Genomic DNA, 18,840 nt, shown 5'->3' on the forward strand with positions numbered 1-18,840 from the left:
ACATAAAGCATGAAACAGCACATTTCAATAAATGAACTTATGAGCATTCCTCCAGAAATTCCCAAATGTACGTCATCTTGAAAGAAAACAAACACACATGTCCAGCAACATCCAAGAGAGAAGGGCATAAATTCCTGGAACTGATGACTTTTTTGCATCCCTGACTTGAGGGACGAAAAAAACAACCCTGAAATCTTTATTTTTCCTATCTAGTTGAAAGTAAGGAGTAGCCTGTCCTTAGACCTAGACAATACAAGCTTAGGCAAAGAGGAGGACTGCTTGGGAAATTCCTCCCCCAGTTAAATTAGAAAAAAATTATTATGGATTGCTTGTTATTTGTTGTAACCTTGAATATGATCAGCAAGAGCCTAAAACAAGTTTACACCAGGTCAGCAGGTGATTACAACACAACTTTCTGCAACCAAGGCTTCCTTTCCTTTTGCACTACTGAGATTGTTTACAAGCAACACCATTTCTTTCTAACGTTACAGGGAAACATACATAAATGAGTGTAAATAAAGGTTATTGGCATCACTTAATGAAACAGTAATAAAACACAGACCTCCAGGCAATGTCTGTAAGAAGCAGCAAATTTTGGCAAGTAGGGTAATTATCCCTTGAAACAACATACCCAGATTCGGTGGATTCACTCTCACTGCAAAATACGGATTTCATATGGCTATAGTTCCAAAAAAATTATGGCTCTAATCTGACTTGTCTTCCCAATGGTGCTTTCTGGCCTCAAAAATCTATACATCCATCAAACTATGTGTTACTTGCCTTTACTTACTTTTGGTATCTTGCCAACACACTTTATGTGCTAATACAAAATAACTGCATTTAAAATAAAAACAAAACAAACAAGAATGAGAAAACCAAAAAGTTGTGCACCAGATTCCACTGATTGCCAAGAGAATGCTTTTGTGTAACCTGGCAAACTGGAAGAATTTTTATATACTGACATATTTCTATGTAGCCCTCAGACAAAGAACTATCAGTATCTAATAGCTGTTCTCTTATTGCTCAGCTTGAGACAGCATGCTTAAAAACTTCGGAGGAGATTTCGGACAACAGAAGTTTATTTCTGCCCTAAATCTGGAACACTTTTCTATAATCTGCAAAGCGCTTGCATCAGCTTAGAAAGAATGCCTTATTCTGATGTTCTATGAAACATTCAGCAGTGTGTCTGTAACTGAAAACACTTGAAAAGTTAATGTAAACTTCAGTTACTAACCTTTTTTTAATAAAAATCTACTTTCAAAGTCTAACTGTGTAGTATTTATCCATTTTGATAACATCAAAATCTGTAAGCATAAGCAAGCTGATCTAGTAGAAGACTTCCCTGTCCACAGCAGGGAAGTTGGAACTATATGATTTTTAAGGTCCCTTCCAATAAAAAACATTCTATATGATAGTTTCTTTACTATCGAGATGTTCCCTATTTACATGTTTAACAGCATCTCAAATATCTGTAGTTATTTTACAGCACCTGTAACTCGGAATTCCAAGAAAAGTTGTTTGCAGAAAACTTTAAACCCAAACTCCCAGAGTTTAATCCTCTTGATGTTTACTTTCTCTGAAACCTAAGAAACCACAGTATAAGGAATATCCGCTCTTTAGTATCCATTATAAGAAATTGAAAATATACCTGTATTGAATTTACATTTCTCAGTGGTTTCTCCCTTTGAGGTCACAAATAACACCACACAATCAATTTGCAGATTGCTAGCACGGACAAGACCTATGTCATGTTCTACTGATTCAGTATTTATGATCTTCACTGTATTGTTGAGAAACATAAAGAATGATGATAATATCCTCAAACTTACTTGGAAAGATGAATACATTTAGTGAATGCATTAAGTTTTCCCCACGACTTTCATATCCAGATAAAATTTTTCAAGTTACCTTTTGTGGTTTGCTGCCACCAGGTGTTGAACAGGAGCGCTCACCAAGATGATCTGGTCTGCACCTCTGTAAGTCTTGTTTAGGAAAAGGCTGTTTCTCACCTGAGGAAGTGAGATGGGGACTGGTTCTGAGGTGTAGCGTTGTTCTACGTAAGATGTAAGGGCTAGACTTGCCAGTGGGGATGTCAGCAAATCCTGAAAAATAAACATCTTCTATTAAAACCAGCGAAATAAATTAAACTTTCTCAAACGGATTACTTTTTTCACAACAGAGATAAAAACAGCTGATTAAAATAAGTCATTTGTTCTACTGAAGAAAATGGATCAAAAAGATTGCTGAATAGATCATGTGTATTCCAAAATTCATATGCAAAACTTAGAAACCATGGAATACAACCATACAATTACAACAGAAAAAAATTTCAAACAAGTGTTTGGCCTTTTTCTTTACAGGTACGTTATTATGTGGAGAACAATTTCAGTCTGAAAACATGTACTTGTTAGTTCACGATACCATGACATGATACTCTTTGTTTTTAATATTTTTCTCTTGCAGAACTAGAGTGTTATAGATTGTCTGTTATCCCTCTGCCTAGCCTAAAAGTCAAACATTAACTGGCACACATGTCCTCAGAACAGGTATATTGTAAGAAAAATAGTAATGCTGGTAAGAAAATTAAATGCAATGTTTAGCCTTAGAGATCCTGACTTCTGAGAGTGATCACCAAAGCTGAGGCAATTCAGTATCCCTATGGCTTGTCCTTTAATGACTGCAATTACATTTATTATAAAGGGCTACTTACTAGGTAGTTGAACACACAATGTATTTTTCAAGCCCTGATTTGTACAATCTTCTCAACTACTTTCTACTACAGTGAACCCTTATATGGCATATCGGTCTACCTAATTTCATTGCATTCAGAGCAGATTGAAAGTGAACTCTCATGAAGATGATAATATATTACTGGTGTGGGCAAGACGGTTTTGACTCAGGGAATTTTAATCGGTTTAATGTATGGCAGATTAACACAGAGTGAAACTAATTCAACAAACAAAGGAGAAAAGCACACCTGCTGTACTCAGAGAATGTTTGCTATTATAAAACACTATAAATACCTTTTTGCACTACTTCTGGAAGCCCATCTAGCTTGCTGTCAGTGTTCTCCTGACCCAGCAGATTTTGAGAGATATCACACTTCCTTTTCTTTTTTGATGAAGTTTCTGGAGCAGGAGATCTTGGCTCTCTGTTGTCTTTCCTGTTGTCTTCGCATCTCTGCCTTTTATTGGAAAGCTTAGTAGTATCTTCATCTGACCTTATCTCTTTGACAGACTGATTGCTTACAGTTAATGAGTGATCAGAATTCAGTAAAGGAGTGCTGACAGCATCACTTGTTGGCTGTTTCAGCTGAGCACTCAGCAAATTCACTTGTGTTTTTAGCATCTCATTTTCTTCCTCTAGTTTATAATATTTAACAATTAGAGAGCAGTATTTCTCCAAGTTCTCATTTGCTTCTCTTGTCTTCACTTCTGTAGATTCCTGTAATTCTTCCAGTTTTAACTTAATTTCTTCTGCAACGGCATCATCAGCATCACCTTTCAAAGAAAACCATTATTATTCACATAACTGACAAAAAAAAGACGCATATGTAGGAATTTATAATGCAATGGTCACACATCTTTTAATTACACATGTTCTATAACAGTGCAACTATAAAAAAATGATTGCATAACAAATTCAGTAATATGATAGACATAATAATTTACTTGTTAAATAGAGAAAACATGCAAATTTTGAACAGAATCCTTGACCAGTGCATGGGCAAACATTTTCCCTGTCATTTTGTACCTTCTGAACACAAAAGTTTCTACCCCAAACTTTTTTTAAGTATCATTTACAATACAGTGCATCTCATGAGATGAGCCAGAACATAAAGAACAAAGCATGACAATCAGAGGGAAAAGCTCGCTGGAAAATGATGAAAGAACTCGCATACGAACTTTAATTATTAAGAAAAGTACTCCTCTCCTTCCATAAATTACTTTTAACCACAAAACTGTAATACTTAGAATATTTATTCAAAATCCAGATTTGTCTCTCTTACTTTAAGAGAAAAACATACTAACTAGATTTTGAAAATGTTTGACAAATTTGCAGTTGTACTTTTTTATCCTACTTAAGAATTGTGCTCTGTATTAGAGATGCACATGCAAGTGGACGTTTTAGGGAACATGAAAGATTTACAAACAAATGCACTGCTAAGAAAGCACTAAGACTGAATCTAGATTCAGTTACCTTCTTTCTCATCCTTTGACATAGTAAAATTTTTCTTCTTTAGTAGTTCATCACATTCAACTAGTTGTTTTTGCAGCATTTCCTTTTCCTGTTCCATCTGCTTACAAGATTTCATCCACAGCTGCACTTCACTGTGGGCAAATTCATTTTCCTTCTTCAGTTGAACTAAAATGTTACTATTATCAGCCTAAAAAATAAGAAATTTAGTTATTTCACCAGAAACATAATTCTTCCATTTAAACATTACAATGTCAAATGGAATCATAGAATCATTAAGGTTGGAAAAGTCCTCCAAGATCATAGAGTCCAACCTTTGACCACCCTATCAACTAACCATAGCACTATGTGCTTCGTCCAGTCATCTCCTGAACACCTCCAGGTATGGTGACTCTACCACGTCCCTGGGCAGCCCATTCCAACGTCTGACAACCCTTTCAGTGAAGAAATTCTTTGCAGTGTCAAACCTGAACCTCCCCTGGCACAGCTTGATGCCATTTCCTCTTGTCCTGTTGTTATTTGCTTAGAAGGCGCTGACTCCCACCTTGCTACAACCTCCTTTCAGGTAGTTGTAGAGAGCAATAACTGATATCACCTCACTGACATGGTATAACAGAGTGCTGCTTTCCAGGTAACAGATTTCAAACCAATACTCCAAATTTTAAAGTGCTCTCTCGTAAGTCCAAATCTCCTTCATTCTTCTTTTCATCCCAAATGCACCTTATTACCACAGAGGCAAGATAACTCAGACCTGCTTTGCACTTTACATTCCAGCTCAAAAATACTATTCTCAGCAGCAGCAGATCATTCCTTTCCACTCTCTCCCACTCTCCTGGGCTGCTCCCTGCTTATCTGGTCTGGTACCAACCTGTGTGCAAACACTACACCTTGAGCACAGCTGGAAGCCTTCTATGCTACTTTTACACAACCATGGGTACTGTTTTCTGTCGCTGGCACACATCCTACAGTACTTTATCATTGCAAGGTTATTAAACAAATTAACACCATAGTAGAGGGCACTAAGAGTAAGGAACTGTTCAGCAAAATGAACATATTGTAATATTGTAATTCAGTACTTACTTGAAAGTAAATTGAATTGACTATGTTTCTTCAAGAGTGCCTTTAGAGAGATACTCATTCCTTAAGTGGGAGTACAGATATCAATCACAGACTGAAGCACAACAAAAAACCCCCAACCAGTAAATAAGAAAAATAAGAATGCTGTATCAAAGTCAAGCCAAAATTCTGCAGCACTCAAAAGCCTATGTTTATTTTACTACACAGTAAAATAATTTTACTACCCAGCCTTGGATCTCATGTAATTGGCCATGCTTATGGGTTTTTTCTTACCTTATTTTTTAGGAGTTCTCCTAAGGCTTGATTAGCTTCTTTGAGGGAATTATTTAGTTGTTCTTTATTTGATTTCAAATGTTCAATTTCCAATTTTTGTGAGCTGATGAAGTGCTCCAGTGAACTAATCTTCTCGTGACAGGCCTCAATTTCTACTTCATTCTAGAGAAAAAAACATGCTTAATTACTATGGTACTAGAAAGGACATTGAGTTGTATTTTAGAGATGCACCTAAGAGCATATAACAGACTCACAGGAATTCCACTGCAAATTTAATAGGTTTTGAGGAGTTTAAAACTGAAAAAGCAATTTATCTTAAGTATACATTTTGAATACTAGAATCCTGCCTCTAAGAACTCTGCCATTAAAAAGTCCTTATATTTTACTGTAACTTGCTCTTACATCTACTTTATATTAACAAGAATGAAAATTATTAAGAAATAATTATAGTAAATTATTTTCGTGTGTCTTACTGGCTTCAAAGTTCATAGACATTTCTGCAGAAAAGTTGGTGACTCTTTGCATATAGCATGGCTGACAAATGCATTTCCGACAAATGCATTTCCAACAAATTTGCTCTTATATCCTGAAGTGGTCAAACTTTCTTCCCATTCCTACCAAAACATTCTCAAGTTTATAGTCCCAGATAAATTTATATATAGACTAAATACTTGCTAAATTGTGATATAAATTCACCTGTCACTGTTTACTATAAGGAAAAGAGTTATTTTAACACTTACTTAGTTCCAATATAAGCATATGTAGAGTTTGGAAATATTGTTACCAAAACAATTTCTTTTTAAATATGATCAGCAAAATTTTGTAATACATAGAACTGAATCAAAATCTCACAGCATCCCACTTCCCATTTTCTGATTTACCTTTTGGTTTGCTTCTGTCAGACGATTTTGATGCTCTTTCTCTGCTTGAAGTAGTTTGTCTTTGTACTCTGATATTTCTTTTTTCATTTCACTTTCTTTTTCTTGCAATTCATTCTGGACCATCTCCAAACTCTTAGTCAGTTCATTTTTTTCTGACATAGTTAGATGCAGCTGGATCTGTAAACATAACAGCACATTGCTTGGTATTTGGAATCATCTCAATGGAGAAAGAGCTGACCCATTAAACTATGTGACTTTACATCTGAAGTGTTTTTCAATTGCCAGAAACAACTTGGTAAGAAAAAAGTATTTAACAGTGGCTAAACATATTGTAATCAAAGAATGGAACATCTGAACACAAAAGGTAGAACAGGAGGCAAAGGAAAGTTTTCTTAAAAGTAACTGAGTGCAAGTTCACCAACGCTTAAATCAAGCAGCACTGCCTAAATTAGAGCTTAACCTCTCCAACCATCGTTCCCTCTAAAAGTGACTTGAGAGATTAAGGGTCATTTTCCTCACCCTCTTTAAGAAGACGAAACTTTAAAAGCATTTTCATTTTGATACACTTTTATAACTGTACATTTGGGACAGCTTGCTTGTATTTCCATATTGGATTTCCGGAATTTGCAGAAATCTCTGTTCTTTTCCCACTCAAAATCCTTAACACCACAACAGAAACAAGCCTCTGGTTATAAAACTTTGTAAAATAATGTTAGTAGGTGAGAAGACCACATAAACTGATTTAAAGAAATAATATTGTTCACAAATAAGACCTACAGTTGTCTAGATGATAAAACAGACTCCAAGAATTAAATATAAATTAATTAAAAATAAAGGTTCTAAAACCATTTTTCTTGACTTTATCCTGAAAGTACTTTAGCACTACTGAAACAGTGAAAGTAGTTTCGTGAAATGTTACATTTTTTTATCTGACATCCTCAGTCTGAGGATTGAATGGCTGTAGTAAAGATAATTTCTTGACATTGAAAAATTTCTAGATATGCACCTGTGGCCTTTATGCCAAGAAAACATGGTTTTGATAGAAGGAATAGGGGAAAAAAACTGTTAACTAACCATTCTATCTCAGAAGAGAACACTGGATTTTTTTAAATTTGGAAGCAAGAACCCCTAATGCCATACATTATCAGAGCTTCCTTGGCCAGACTCCGCACAAATACTGTACTTGAGTATCTGGCCTCGAACACAGAAATACTAAAGACAGAGTAACTTACTTTGTTCTTTTCTGAATGTTCTTGAACGCATCGTATTTCTTCAGCAAGCTTATTTCTTTCTTCCTGTAATTTGGAAATCATCTGTTCAGTATTACTTAGCTTGACTTGCAGCTCAGTATGACTTTCAGTCAGTTCATTTACCTGAAATTAAATTTTCCAGAATTATTTTTAATACATGCGTCATGACCTCCAAGGAATTTACTTATATGCAACAAGCAGTTTTAAAGATGGGTTATTTTATTCCCATGGTCAGTCCAGTTCCAAGCAAGAGTCACAACAAGGTAATGGTTTCACATGGCAAGTGTCCAATTGTTTTTTCGCTTTCTTTTGAGATCCTAAAGTATTTATTCTTGATACAAAAACACAGTCACCCAATACCAATTTGTTTTAACTCTTTTTATTCTACAGGAGAGAGGAAACTATCCTGCATTATTTCATTGCTTAAATTTGTACACCTACTTTCAAGCCACCTTTCCATTCATCCCATGCAAAATAATGCCATGCTTTCCAGCTCTGTTAACTTCAATGAAAACCCATGATTTTATGGAAAATGTAATTTTAAAAATAGGATGTTTATTGTAAAAGTCTGAGGCTAAAATTATTTTAGGATATAATTTATTGAGGAAGTGGTAAACCCAGAGGACACTTTATCCTCACTCCTAAAAGGGGAACACTACCCTAATGGAAAGGGTATTACCTTTTTACATAAAGTGTTCTTTTCACAAAGTGTAGATTCCAGTTCCTTCTCAAGGTCCTTATAAGACATTTTTAGAACATTCAGGATATCTGAAAAAGTTTCATTATCAGAAAAATGTTGCTCCTTCAGCTTCAACTCAGCAATCCAATTCTGCAGCCCTTTTTTATCCTGGTGCCAACATTCAAGCTCATGGTGCATGTGTGTCAGCTGTAAAGACAGCTCTTCTGTTTCTTTCACCTGCTTTTGAAGAGCACCATTTTCCTGCACATTTTCATTGAGCTTTTGTTTACAATCCATCAATTCTTGAACAAGTGCTTCGTTTGTTTGATCCAATTTGATGTTTTCATCTTTTATTTCCTGACATTGTTGTAATAGTATCGTTTTATCTTGCTCAAGACGAGCCACCTGCTTAACCAAGACTTGTTCTTTTGCTTTAGCATCTGCTTCCTCCTTGCATGAAAACTCTAATTTCTCACTCATATCTTTGAGCTCAGATCTCAGCAATACCACAGTATTTTCAAACTCATCCTTGATTTGCATCTTTTCTTCCTCCTTTTCTTCTAACAGTTTTGCTGTAGTCAAATTTGCAGACTCTAGTTCAAGGAATTTTTCTTGCATTTCTTTTAAATCTTTAGCCAGACATTGTTTCTGTGAGGTGAGGACATCAATTTGTAAGTTTGAACACTTCAGCTTTTCAGTTGTCTCTTCCATCTCCATTGCTAATGTTTCTGCCTCTGCTTTAGCAGTCTCCACCTGAATAATTGCATCTTCTAGATTTTTCTCTGACATCTCCAATTCTCTTTCAAGCCTCTCTATTTTATCCAGAAGAGAGTCAGCTTTCCGTTCACTCTCTTTCAGCTTTTCAGCAATATGGTGTTTTTTCTTCTCATCAGATTCAATTTTTACTTTCAGCTTCTCAATTCCACATCGCAATTCATCTACTTCTTTCTGTGCTACACTGAATCTTGAAGCAAGTTCACCTTTTTCCCTTAACAAGCTTTCCAAAGATCTGGAAAGCTTTGAATTTTCCATTTCTGATGAACTTAATTTACTCTGCATCATTTCCAATTCTCTTGCCATCAGCTCTTTTTTCTTCTTCAAATCTGCTGCTTCATTTTGGAATTTTTCTTTTTCTAAGGCAAAAGACACAGCATCATTTTCTAAACTTTGCAGCTTCTGAAGAAGATGATATTTTTCATTTGATAATTGATTTACATCAGATTTTGCAGTCTCAAGTAGATTTGCTTGTGTCCTCACTTCACCCTCTAATCTTCTAATGAATTCAGTTGAATCCACCTTAGTTGACTCTAACTCTTTTAATTTCTCTTGGAGCTTTTGATACTTGTGATCCAGTTCTTTTTTATTTTCAGACAAAATACTCAGTTCTTGGACAATATGGTTTCTTTCAGCTGTGACTGAAACAAGGTGCTCTTGAAAGCTAGAAATAGTTTTCAGATTAACCTCCCTCTCCCTTTCTAATTGCTGACATTTTGCCTGAAGCATTTCGATGTCATGCTCTATCATCAAGGCATGGTTCTCAGTATTAACTTGATCAGATTTTGGACTCCTACGTTCGTTTTCAACTGCAAGAAATTGTTCAGGACAATCTCTCTTCGTCATTTCTACATCATCGAGTATGTCTGCTGCATTAGACGATCTAACTTTGTAGAGCTCCACCTCAGAGTTTACATTCACAGGTTCTTTTTCTAACGAGACTACTTGAAGAGATAATTGCTGCTTATTGACAGAAACTGATTTGTGTTTTTCCTTTATGTCACAGTTTTCCTCCTTAACAACTGCAGTAGCTTCCTCCAGTTCTGCAAAAGCTGAGCTATTTGAAATTAATTGTGCATTCTGAAAGTTCAGTTCTGAGTTTAATTGCTCAACTTTTATTATTAAATCAACACGTTTGTGGCTTTCCTCTTTGTCATAGATCAGCTTCAAATTTTCTGCAGTCTGTTGGTTTGCCTCTTCCTCAAGCTTTTCAGTGGTTATTTGATTTTCGTAGAAATCCCCAGCACCCAAAAAACTACTGCTGGAAAATGACAATGCATTGCCATCGACTGAAGGGCTGTTTATTTTTCCTGACATATTTATACACTCTTGTTCTCCAGAAATTTTCTCAGTATAATCTTCCATTAATCTTACTTCAGTGGTCTTGGTTACATTTTCACACACAGAGGTATCTCCTGCAGCCATTTTCTCAATGGGTATTGTTTTAAGATTATTGCTTTTCAGAGACGAGTTTTCAATAGGCACTCCCAATCGATAAGGACTGTTGTTTTCTTGTTCTGCATTCTGCAAGGATTAAGAATCAATCCATTAAAACAAAAAACGGAGGGGAAAAAGAATACATATAAGAAAAAAACAAGGTGACCTTTAAAAGTTTTCTTCAACTAGTAAAGCTCCTGCTCATGTGAAATAAATAGCATTCTTCTCTACTTAACAATCTGTTTTCTTGTGGAAAGTATTTACACTTATTTATACACACATGCATCTTTGGCTAAAAGGCTTAAAAATATTGAGGGAGAAATTTCAGCCAAATTTACAAAAAGTTTAAGTGCAAAGGTACCACATATCTCTGTATTTTGGGACAATAGGTGTCTGCATGACAATGTGAAAAACTGTTAGTATCAATAAGGGGGGAAGATTTACTGCTCACCTTCTATTGGACACCAGAGAATCTTCAAGAGACACAAGCCCAAATCCTCAAACAATACCTTTTCCAAATTACCACTGTCTGTCAGAGCTGGGCTTGTATTTGGCACCACCTGATGCTCTCATTTGAAACAAAAATGTGTAACTTCAAAACTTGAGGACTCCAGAAAAGAACTGTGTCTAAAGGCAGCATCTCAAAGATCTGAACTGCACACTCCTTCTTTAAAAACCTCCAGCTATGGATGGTAAGGAAGAGTATTTCTTCCTTCCAATGTCTGTGTATCAGTGTGGGTGCTCCATGTGAATTGCGAGCAACACATACAAGTTAAAGATTTTCTTCTCTGCAAGGAACAGTTGCTCAGTGTTTCACAGTTGCCCAAAATGTAGAGATTCAAGATGCTCTTTAAGAGCATTGTTAAACTTTAATTGGTGAAACTGTGTTGACTGGGCAGTGGAGGCCCCTTGCGTAGGACTTAATGGTGAAGTCCGGAATTCTTATAAGTAGAAAATGCACATGTTCCATTTATATTTAAGGGAAATTAGTCTAATAACACTAGATTGTTTTATCACCATTCTGAATAAATTTTGATTCTGTCACTCCTTACAAGAAGCAGCAAAATCTAGCTCACTGGTTGCATGCCACCTACAGCACTAAAAAAAAAAAAAAAAAAAAAAAAAAAGACAGAGCTGACTCCCAGATTTTTGTTCCCTTATGTGTTTTGAGGAAATTCAGGCTGAAATGAAATTTAACTGTTTTGCTACCAGCTCATTCTGTTCTACTGCTGACAACACTGAAAGAATTAGATGTGTGGTTGTAGTCCTAGTCTGCTTGTTCCATGAAGGGACATGGGAAGTGTGTGTATCTTTAAATGACCATGTTAAATGAAAAGTCTAAGTGTTTAAGCACAGTACAGGTACACACAGTACAGATACACAGTGCATGCACACCCACTAACACAGCCAGATCCATACTGACATAGACCTGAAGAAAAACCAAGAGAGTAGTGCAAATTATTACACAGTGTTAATAGAATAAACTTGTTGGTTTTGTTGTAATTTTTTTTACCTCATGAGCCTGTGATGCATAAACAAGAACTCAAGGTATGGATTATTTTTGTGCTTTCTCTAAAGAATAGTACTGCTTCTGTGGGACACAATTTTAAATGGGTTTAATTGCAAAATTTAAATTTGGCTGACAATAAATCAAAAGACTTACATAAAACTGATTTGCATGACAGCAATTACTTACATTTTCAATATCTGCGAACAACAGCGAATGAGAACTTAAATCAAGAACTTGTAGTTGCAGTCTTGCTGCTTCCAGCTCCAAAGACAGATTCTCAGTTTGTTTTCTTTCTGCTGCCAGTTTGCACTCCATCTCCATAGTCATATTATTCAGTTTCTGCTGCCATTCTTCCTTGTCAGATAGATTTTGCTGTTTGAGGTGATCTATCTCTTTCCTTTCAGAAAGTATGACTTCTTTCAGCTCTTGTATTTCCTCATTTTTCATGTTCTCTTGAACATGAAATTGATCTTCAAGCACCTTGATGGCCTTCTCATATGTCTGACACAGCATCTGAAGTTCTTCAATTCTATTTTCAAGGTTAGATTTTCTAGGACTAATAGTCCTGAGCTCTGTAACAGAGTCCAATTTGTGATCATTATGACAATTTTCAACCAAAACTTTTGTTGTACCTTCTGAAATTACTTCTGCAGAACTCTCCAGCTGATTCATTTCCTCCGTCCATTTGCAGGCAGCACTGTTATGAGAATCAACCACCTTGGTGACTTCTATAAAATAGGGATTTACAGAAAGATCTGAGGAAGATGATGTGGACTTAGTTTCATCTAATTTAGACAGTGTCTCATCTCGGCTAGAGGATAGTGACACTCTCACAGAATCTATGTGAGCATTGCTCAGACTTGTCGACAATGCAGAATTTTCTGCCTTCAGTATTTCAATACAAGACTGTAGCTCGCATATCTTTGAGCTCATACTGCAGTGCTGTTCATATAATTTTATATGTTCATTCTGGAAAGTTGAGAGCCTCTCTCTTATTTCAGCAAAGCCTATCTTAACTTCTTTCCTGGACAACTTGAAATCTTTGTAGTCAGGAGTACTGCATTCTTTAAGTCTGAAGGATATTTCCTTATTATCAGAATACATTCTCAGATCACTGTGATCACTTTGATCCATAAGTTCATCAGAAAGAATAGCTTTCTCTGCTTTTAAATTTTTATCTGTATTTATTATGTTCTCTTTCTCCTCTTCTACTTTATTAATACTTGTGATGCCATTGTTTTTTGTGTCTTTAAATCCAGAGGCTAAAGCAGTGGTCTCACTCTGCAACCTCTCGCACATTTTCTCAAGCTCACTCAGATGGTTTATTGTTTCCTGCAAAGAGGATGCCAGCAAGACTGATGAATAACTTTCATCCATTCCTCTTTTGCCAGAATTCTGGGAAACATTATTATAATTATATCTCAGTGAGTTGTCATCTTCCTCTAATACAGTAAGTGAAGAATCTGAAGTTTTCAGTTCTTTAACAGACAGTAGTTCTTGCTGCAGTCTCTCTTTCTCTCTCATGCTTTTCTCAAGTTCTACTTCCATGCCTTTTAAAGCAGTCTCCAGTTGCATCACTTCTAACCTGTAGTTCTCTAGGGAGAGTTCACTGTCCTCAAAATCCATTTGAAGAAGCTCAAGTTTAACTTGGTATTTATTCAGCTCAATGTCCTTTTCTTCCATGGACTTTCTCAACCGTTCTGAACAGAGTCTCTGTTCACAACTAACCTCACACATTAGAGGTTCATGTTTTGTTTGTAGTTCCTTCCCCAATTGCTCCTTGTCTTGAAATACAAGGCCACATTTCTCTTGCATTGTATTCTGTGTTGCCCTGGCATTTAACATTTCCTGACTTAAACAGTCAAGCTCCATAGAAGGTACATGTTGGACATTGGAAAATTCTGACTGCAGTTGCTGAAGTTCTTGAACCAAATCCTTTTTTATTTCTTCTGAGGCTATTAGTTTACATAAGATATCTTTATTCTCACTAAGTACCTGTTTCTCTTGTTCTAGTTTTGCTTTCTTTTGCTCAAATTCAGTTGCCTCTTCTCTCAGAATGCTCATAACATTTCCATTTTCTTCTTCTACCAATTTATACTTTGCCTGCAAAGCTTCAAGCTGTGTTTTGATTTCTTCAGTTCTTGATTCAATATGTTGCCTTTCCTCCTCGTGTTTTGCGGACATTTCAGAAATTATTTCTTCTCTTTCCTTTAAACTGTTATAAATATATTTATTTGTCTCCAGCAAAGTTATTTGTTCTTGCTTTAAAGCACTGTTTAAATCCCTAAGGGTTGCATTTTCTTTAGTAAGTTCGTCAATTTTTTTGCTATATGAGCAAATCATTGAAGACATATCCTTCTTCTCTGAATCCCATTTTCCAGACATGAGCTCCAGCTGTCTTACTGAATCCTCAAGCAGTTTATTATTGATCTTTAAATCCTGAAGCTCAGTTTGTCTGTTTTCGAATCCTTCATTCAGAGTTTGCAGTTGCATGTCCTTTTCCTTAAGAATGTCTAAAGTTTTTTCAACTAATTTCTGACGTGCTGAAATATCCGCCTGCAAGTTACTGATGTGCTGTTCGGTATCCATCACAAAGCTTCTGTGCATCTCTTCTACTGCAAGCAATCTTTGTTCTGTTTCACCCTTTATTTGCAGTAAGTCTTCATACTGCTGCTGCTGATTTGAATTCAGCTGCTTTTGAGCCACTAAGGAAATCTCAAGAGCAGAGATCTGCTCTCGTAAATTGGCCAGATCCTTAGCTTTTCCTGCTTCTAGAAGAGCTCCTGCACATCTCTGATCCTCAGGGTTGGAGTTATTTGCTGCAAATTGTGTGTTGCCTGAAAGAGTCTTATCCTGACCACTTTGTAAATTAACTTGTCCATCTTCTGTCATATCTGAAGTATCTTTTGCTTTTACAAGACAACAGATTTTTTCATATTCACCAAGCAGGTCATGATAACATTGCTCCCTTTGCAGTCCTTCACTTGCTGCTAACTGTAACTTTTCTTCTACTTCAGCAACTTGGTTGGTAAGTTGCAATATTTTACAGGACATATTTTCTATCTCTTTACAGTACTTTTTATCAGAACATTCTGCTTTCCACTCAAGTTCACTGAAAGCTTTTTTTTGTTCTTCTAATTCTGCACTTTTACATTCCAGCATATCCTTAAGTTCTTTAATCTCTGTGGTTTTCCTGTCACTTTCAGTTTGCATCATTCTGAATGTCTCACTATGCTCATGATTTTTGATTTGCTGACTTTGAAGGGAACTCTCTAAGTCATTAATTTGAGCCAGCATACCTTCCTTTTCAGACTTAAGTTTATTTATAAGATGATCAGTTTCATTTTTCCATTGAGAAAAAGCAGCAGCCTCTTTTTGCAATTCGTCACATTCTCTCTGCTTGAACCCAATGATCCTCTGCAAAGCTTCTGCTTCTTCCTCCATTTTACATATTTTACTGTCTTGTTCTTTAATATGATTATCTTTTTCCTTGAGTAGGTCCTGCATAGAATCTTGTTGCTTTTCCATGTCAGCTAAAGCTGTTTTCAGCTTCTCCAGGGAAAGGGAGCTCTCTTGCTTTTTAAATTTCTCTTCCAGTAACTTCAGCTCTGCTTCCTGAAAAATGTTCTTATCTGTAAATGCAAACATCATCAAATCTTTGCCAGTCAATACTGGCAATTCTGCAGATAATTTTCTAGATTAAGTATTACTACTTACTTTAACTATTTTCAATTTTCATTCTACTGCAAAGTATTACTCTCAAGTTATATCACTAGATAAAGGATATTTTAGACTACCAGACACTACGTACTTAGACATTGTTTCTGTGTCTCACTTTCACCAAATTTTTATAAAAAGTAGTACTCATTTTGTAGGTGGTTTTTGGTTTGTTTTTTTTTAAACAGGGCAGATCTCACTTCAATATGTGACATTCGTGTAGGTCTGCCTTATATTCCATTTATATTCCATTTCTGCCAAATAATGTCTAATTCTACCCAGAAAGAAAATTGGGTCAGTCATTAAGGGGAACAGAATCAAATACAAAAGCTTCATTTTGAAATTGTACATGAAGTTTGACCACTGCACAGAAACAAGTAGGGAATCCATCCTCTTTTAAGTAGTTCCCTGGAACTACAAGGTGTATTTCAACAACTCCTGAAAAACTGTGTTCTCAACTAAAAATAAACACTGCAAGCAAGACTGAAATATCAGTGGTTATGTAGCATTTCCCTAATTCTTTTCAACTCTGTGAAACACATAAAGGAATTACAAACCAGAAATTTTCTATTTTAAATAGATTTTATGAAATTCAAGCAGCTGATAAGCTCAGTACACTTTGATTATTTTCAAAATTTTGTATCTTCCGGAACTGTACATGTTCATAGACAATAAATCCTTTCCATTTACAACAAACTCAATGCTGTTTAAAAACACTAATCATATCCCACAGCAGAACCTTTCACTTAATTCACAATGAAACTTACACTATTGCAGGAAACATACAAAAAGAGTTCTGCAAATTTAAAATTGTAACTCACTTTTCATCTCTTCTGCAAAATTCTGGCTTTGCTTTAGAGACTGCTTGATTGTATTTAGTTCCTCTTCAAGCTGGTGGATCTCTTGCAATTTCTTTTCAAGTTGACAGTTAAGACGATTTTTCTCCTGCTTCACTTCCTAAACCAAACCCAAACAAGACCATATTTCATGTAAATTGCCAAGGAGATCAAAGAATTCAGTTCACTTAAATAAAGATATTCCATTAGATCCTAGCAAGTCTTTGGGCAGCTATGGCTGGGTTCTTAAGCATTGCTTGGGAACTTAATCTGAACTTACTCTTAACTAATTGACAGCATCTAAGAAATGCTGCCAGTTGACATAGTCAGCATGCTCCTTGTTGGCATAGAACTAACAGGTCCACATGACCTGTCCCAAACAGACAGGTCAGGATAGATCCTACAAAATCTGAGCTGATGAAGTTAGGCTACAGTCCTGAAGAAACTAAGTAAACAAATCCCCGCAACAGTATCAAAATTAACACAAAATATTTTATTTACAAGTGCTTACACTTTCAGATGGATGCTTTGCCATTAACAGTATTTTCTTTCAAATAACTTGATTTAAAAAAACCCAGCCAAACAATAACAAAATAACAAACAATAACAAAAAACTATGTAACTAAATTGTATCTAGGAAGCCAAATAAAAGTTCTTTTAAGGAAACTCATCCTTTTTCTCTAAGTTCATGTGCTCTGGACAACAGATGGGGCATGGAACTGGCATGGCCCAATTGGAAACAGATCGTCAATTATTTATCCATTTACTACTAGCAGATGGGCACCAATTCAGAAAAGCCAAGCTCAAGAAATGGAAAGGTCTGGATGAAAAAATTTAAAAGCTTGGCAGGCTTGGTTTTGCAACAACATAAATAAATCACCCTCAGAACATGATTAAAATTGTCACTGTCACTAACAGTTACCTTCCCTTCTACTCATAGCCCTCCCTACTCACAGTTTAAAAAAGAAAAACCCAGTTACATATAAATTTTAATAAAGTTTTCTACCAATCCTAATTTTTCAAAGAACTACAAGCATCCAAACTCCTTGTGTTCAAAGCACCATACACAGATGCAATACGAGTGCATGAATTGAACAAGCCCGTTCATCAGAAAATCTAGGGTGATCTATAGAAAGAAAAAAAAACAAGCTGAAGAAATTAAAATGGCTGAAATGTCCAATTATTTTGATTTGGTACAAACATTCCCAGTAATCATAGAATGGCTTGGATTGGAAGGGACCAGGAAGATCATCTAGTTCCAAACCCCCTGCCATGGGCAGGGACATGTCTCGCTAGACTAGATAAAGAATTTTTCCTAATATCAAGCCTAAACCTACCCTCTTTCTGTTTGAAACCATCCCCCTTATCCTGTCACTATATGTCCTTGCAAATAGTCCCTCTTTGTCCTGCTGTAGGCTCCCTTCAGGTACTAGAAGGCTGCAATTAAGTCATCCCACAGCTTTCTCTTCTCCAGGCAGAACAATCCCAGTTCTCCCGGTCTTTCCTCATAGTAGAGGTGCACCATCCCTCTAATCAACTTGGTGGCCCTCCTCTGGATTCACTCCAACAAGTCAACATCCTTGTTGTGTGCAGGGGACCCCAGAGCTGATATAGCATTCTAGATGGGGTCTCACCAATAAATAGCACTCAGCATAACTTGGTGGACTAAGTATCTGAGAGTAATTAGCTGTTTACACTTTCCAAAGCTATTTCCAAAACAATTGATTTGCTTTCAATTCAGTTATCAATTCTACTTGTACATTGCATTACTCAAGCTAGCCATTCTGCAATTGCCCTTTAAAAGGGCAAAACCCAAAGCAAATTCCAGAACCTATGCACAGGTAGTACTATTACTCTGGAGAAACTCTCCATGGAGCAGGCTTATGAGCAGTTCATGGACTGACCGACCAATTTTTCCAGGAATAGTTATGGATTTGCTTGCACCACCAAAATGTAAACCACACACTATGATGCCAGAAGGGATATCACCATTGCAAAGCTCAGTAGTCCTTAGACTAAGCATATCCTGTATGCTCTCAAAAGAGTATCCTGCATATATCTCACATTTACCTGCTTTGCAGCTTTTTTGGAAGACTAGTCTTGTTATATAATAAGGACTAAACACTGTAGCACTAAACCTGCATTATATGGGGAAACTGTTGTTTAAACATGTCTTAAAATGGCTTTTGGTGGTTTCTTTGCAAACACA

The 18,840-nt window shown here is 36.1% G+C and overlaps 1 protein-coding gene across 2 annotated transcripts in view; it reads right to left on the minus strand.

Annotated features, from left to right (window-relative positions):
* The window catches only part of CENPF (centromere protein F), a 57,734-nt gene that overhangs the window by 18,680 nt on the left and 20,214 nt on the right, over window positions 1-18,840 (minus strand). For both annotated transcript variants that reach the window (XM_027641649.1, XM_027641648.1), the window contains 9 exons: window positions 16,617-16,752; window positions 12,265-15,710; window positions 8,358-10,655; window positions 7,661-7,801; window positions 6,429-6,605; window positions 5,548-5,709; window positions 4,201-4,387; window positions 3,024-3,500; window positions 1,909-2,102 (listed from right to left, as the gene is read on the minus strand). In XM_027641649.1, coding sequence (XP_027497450.1) covers window positions 1,909-2,102; window positions 3,024-3,500; window positions 4,201-4,387; window positions 5,548-5,709; window positions 6,429-6,605; window positions 7,661-7,801; window positions 8,358-10,655; window positions 12,265-15,710; window positions 16,617-16,752 — 7,218 coding nt within the window. The remainder of the gene's footprint in view (window positions 1-1,908; window positions 2,103-3,023; window positions 3,501-4,200; window positions 4,388-5,547; window positions 5,710-6,428; window positions 6,606-7,660; window positions 7,802-8,357; window positions 10,656-12,264; window positions 15,711-16,616; window positions 16,753-18,840) is intronic.

This window comes from Corapipo altera, unplaced genomic scaffold, assembly GCF_003945725.1.
Source record: "Corapipo altera isolate COAL_440 unplaced genomic scaffold, ASM394572v1 48b, whole genome shotgun sequence".
NCBI lineage: Eukaryota > Metazoa > Chordata > Aves > Passeriformes > Pipridae > Corapipo > Corapipo altera.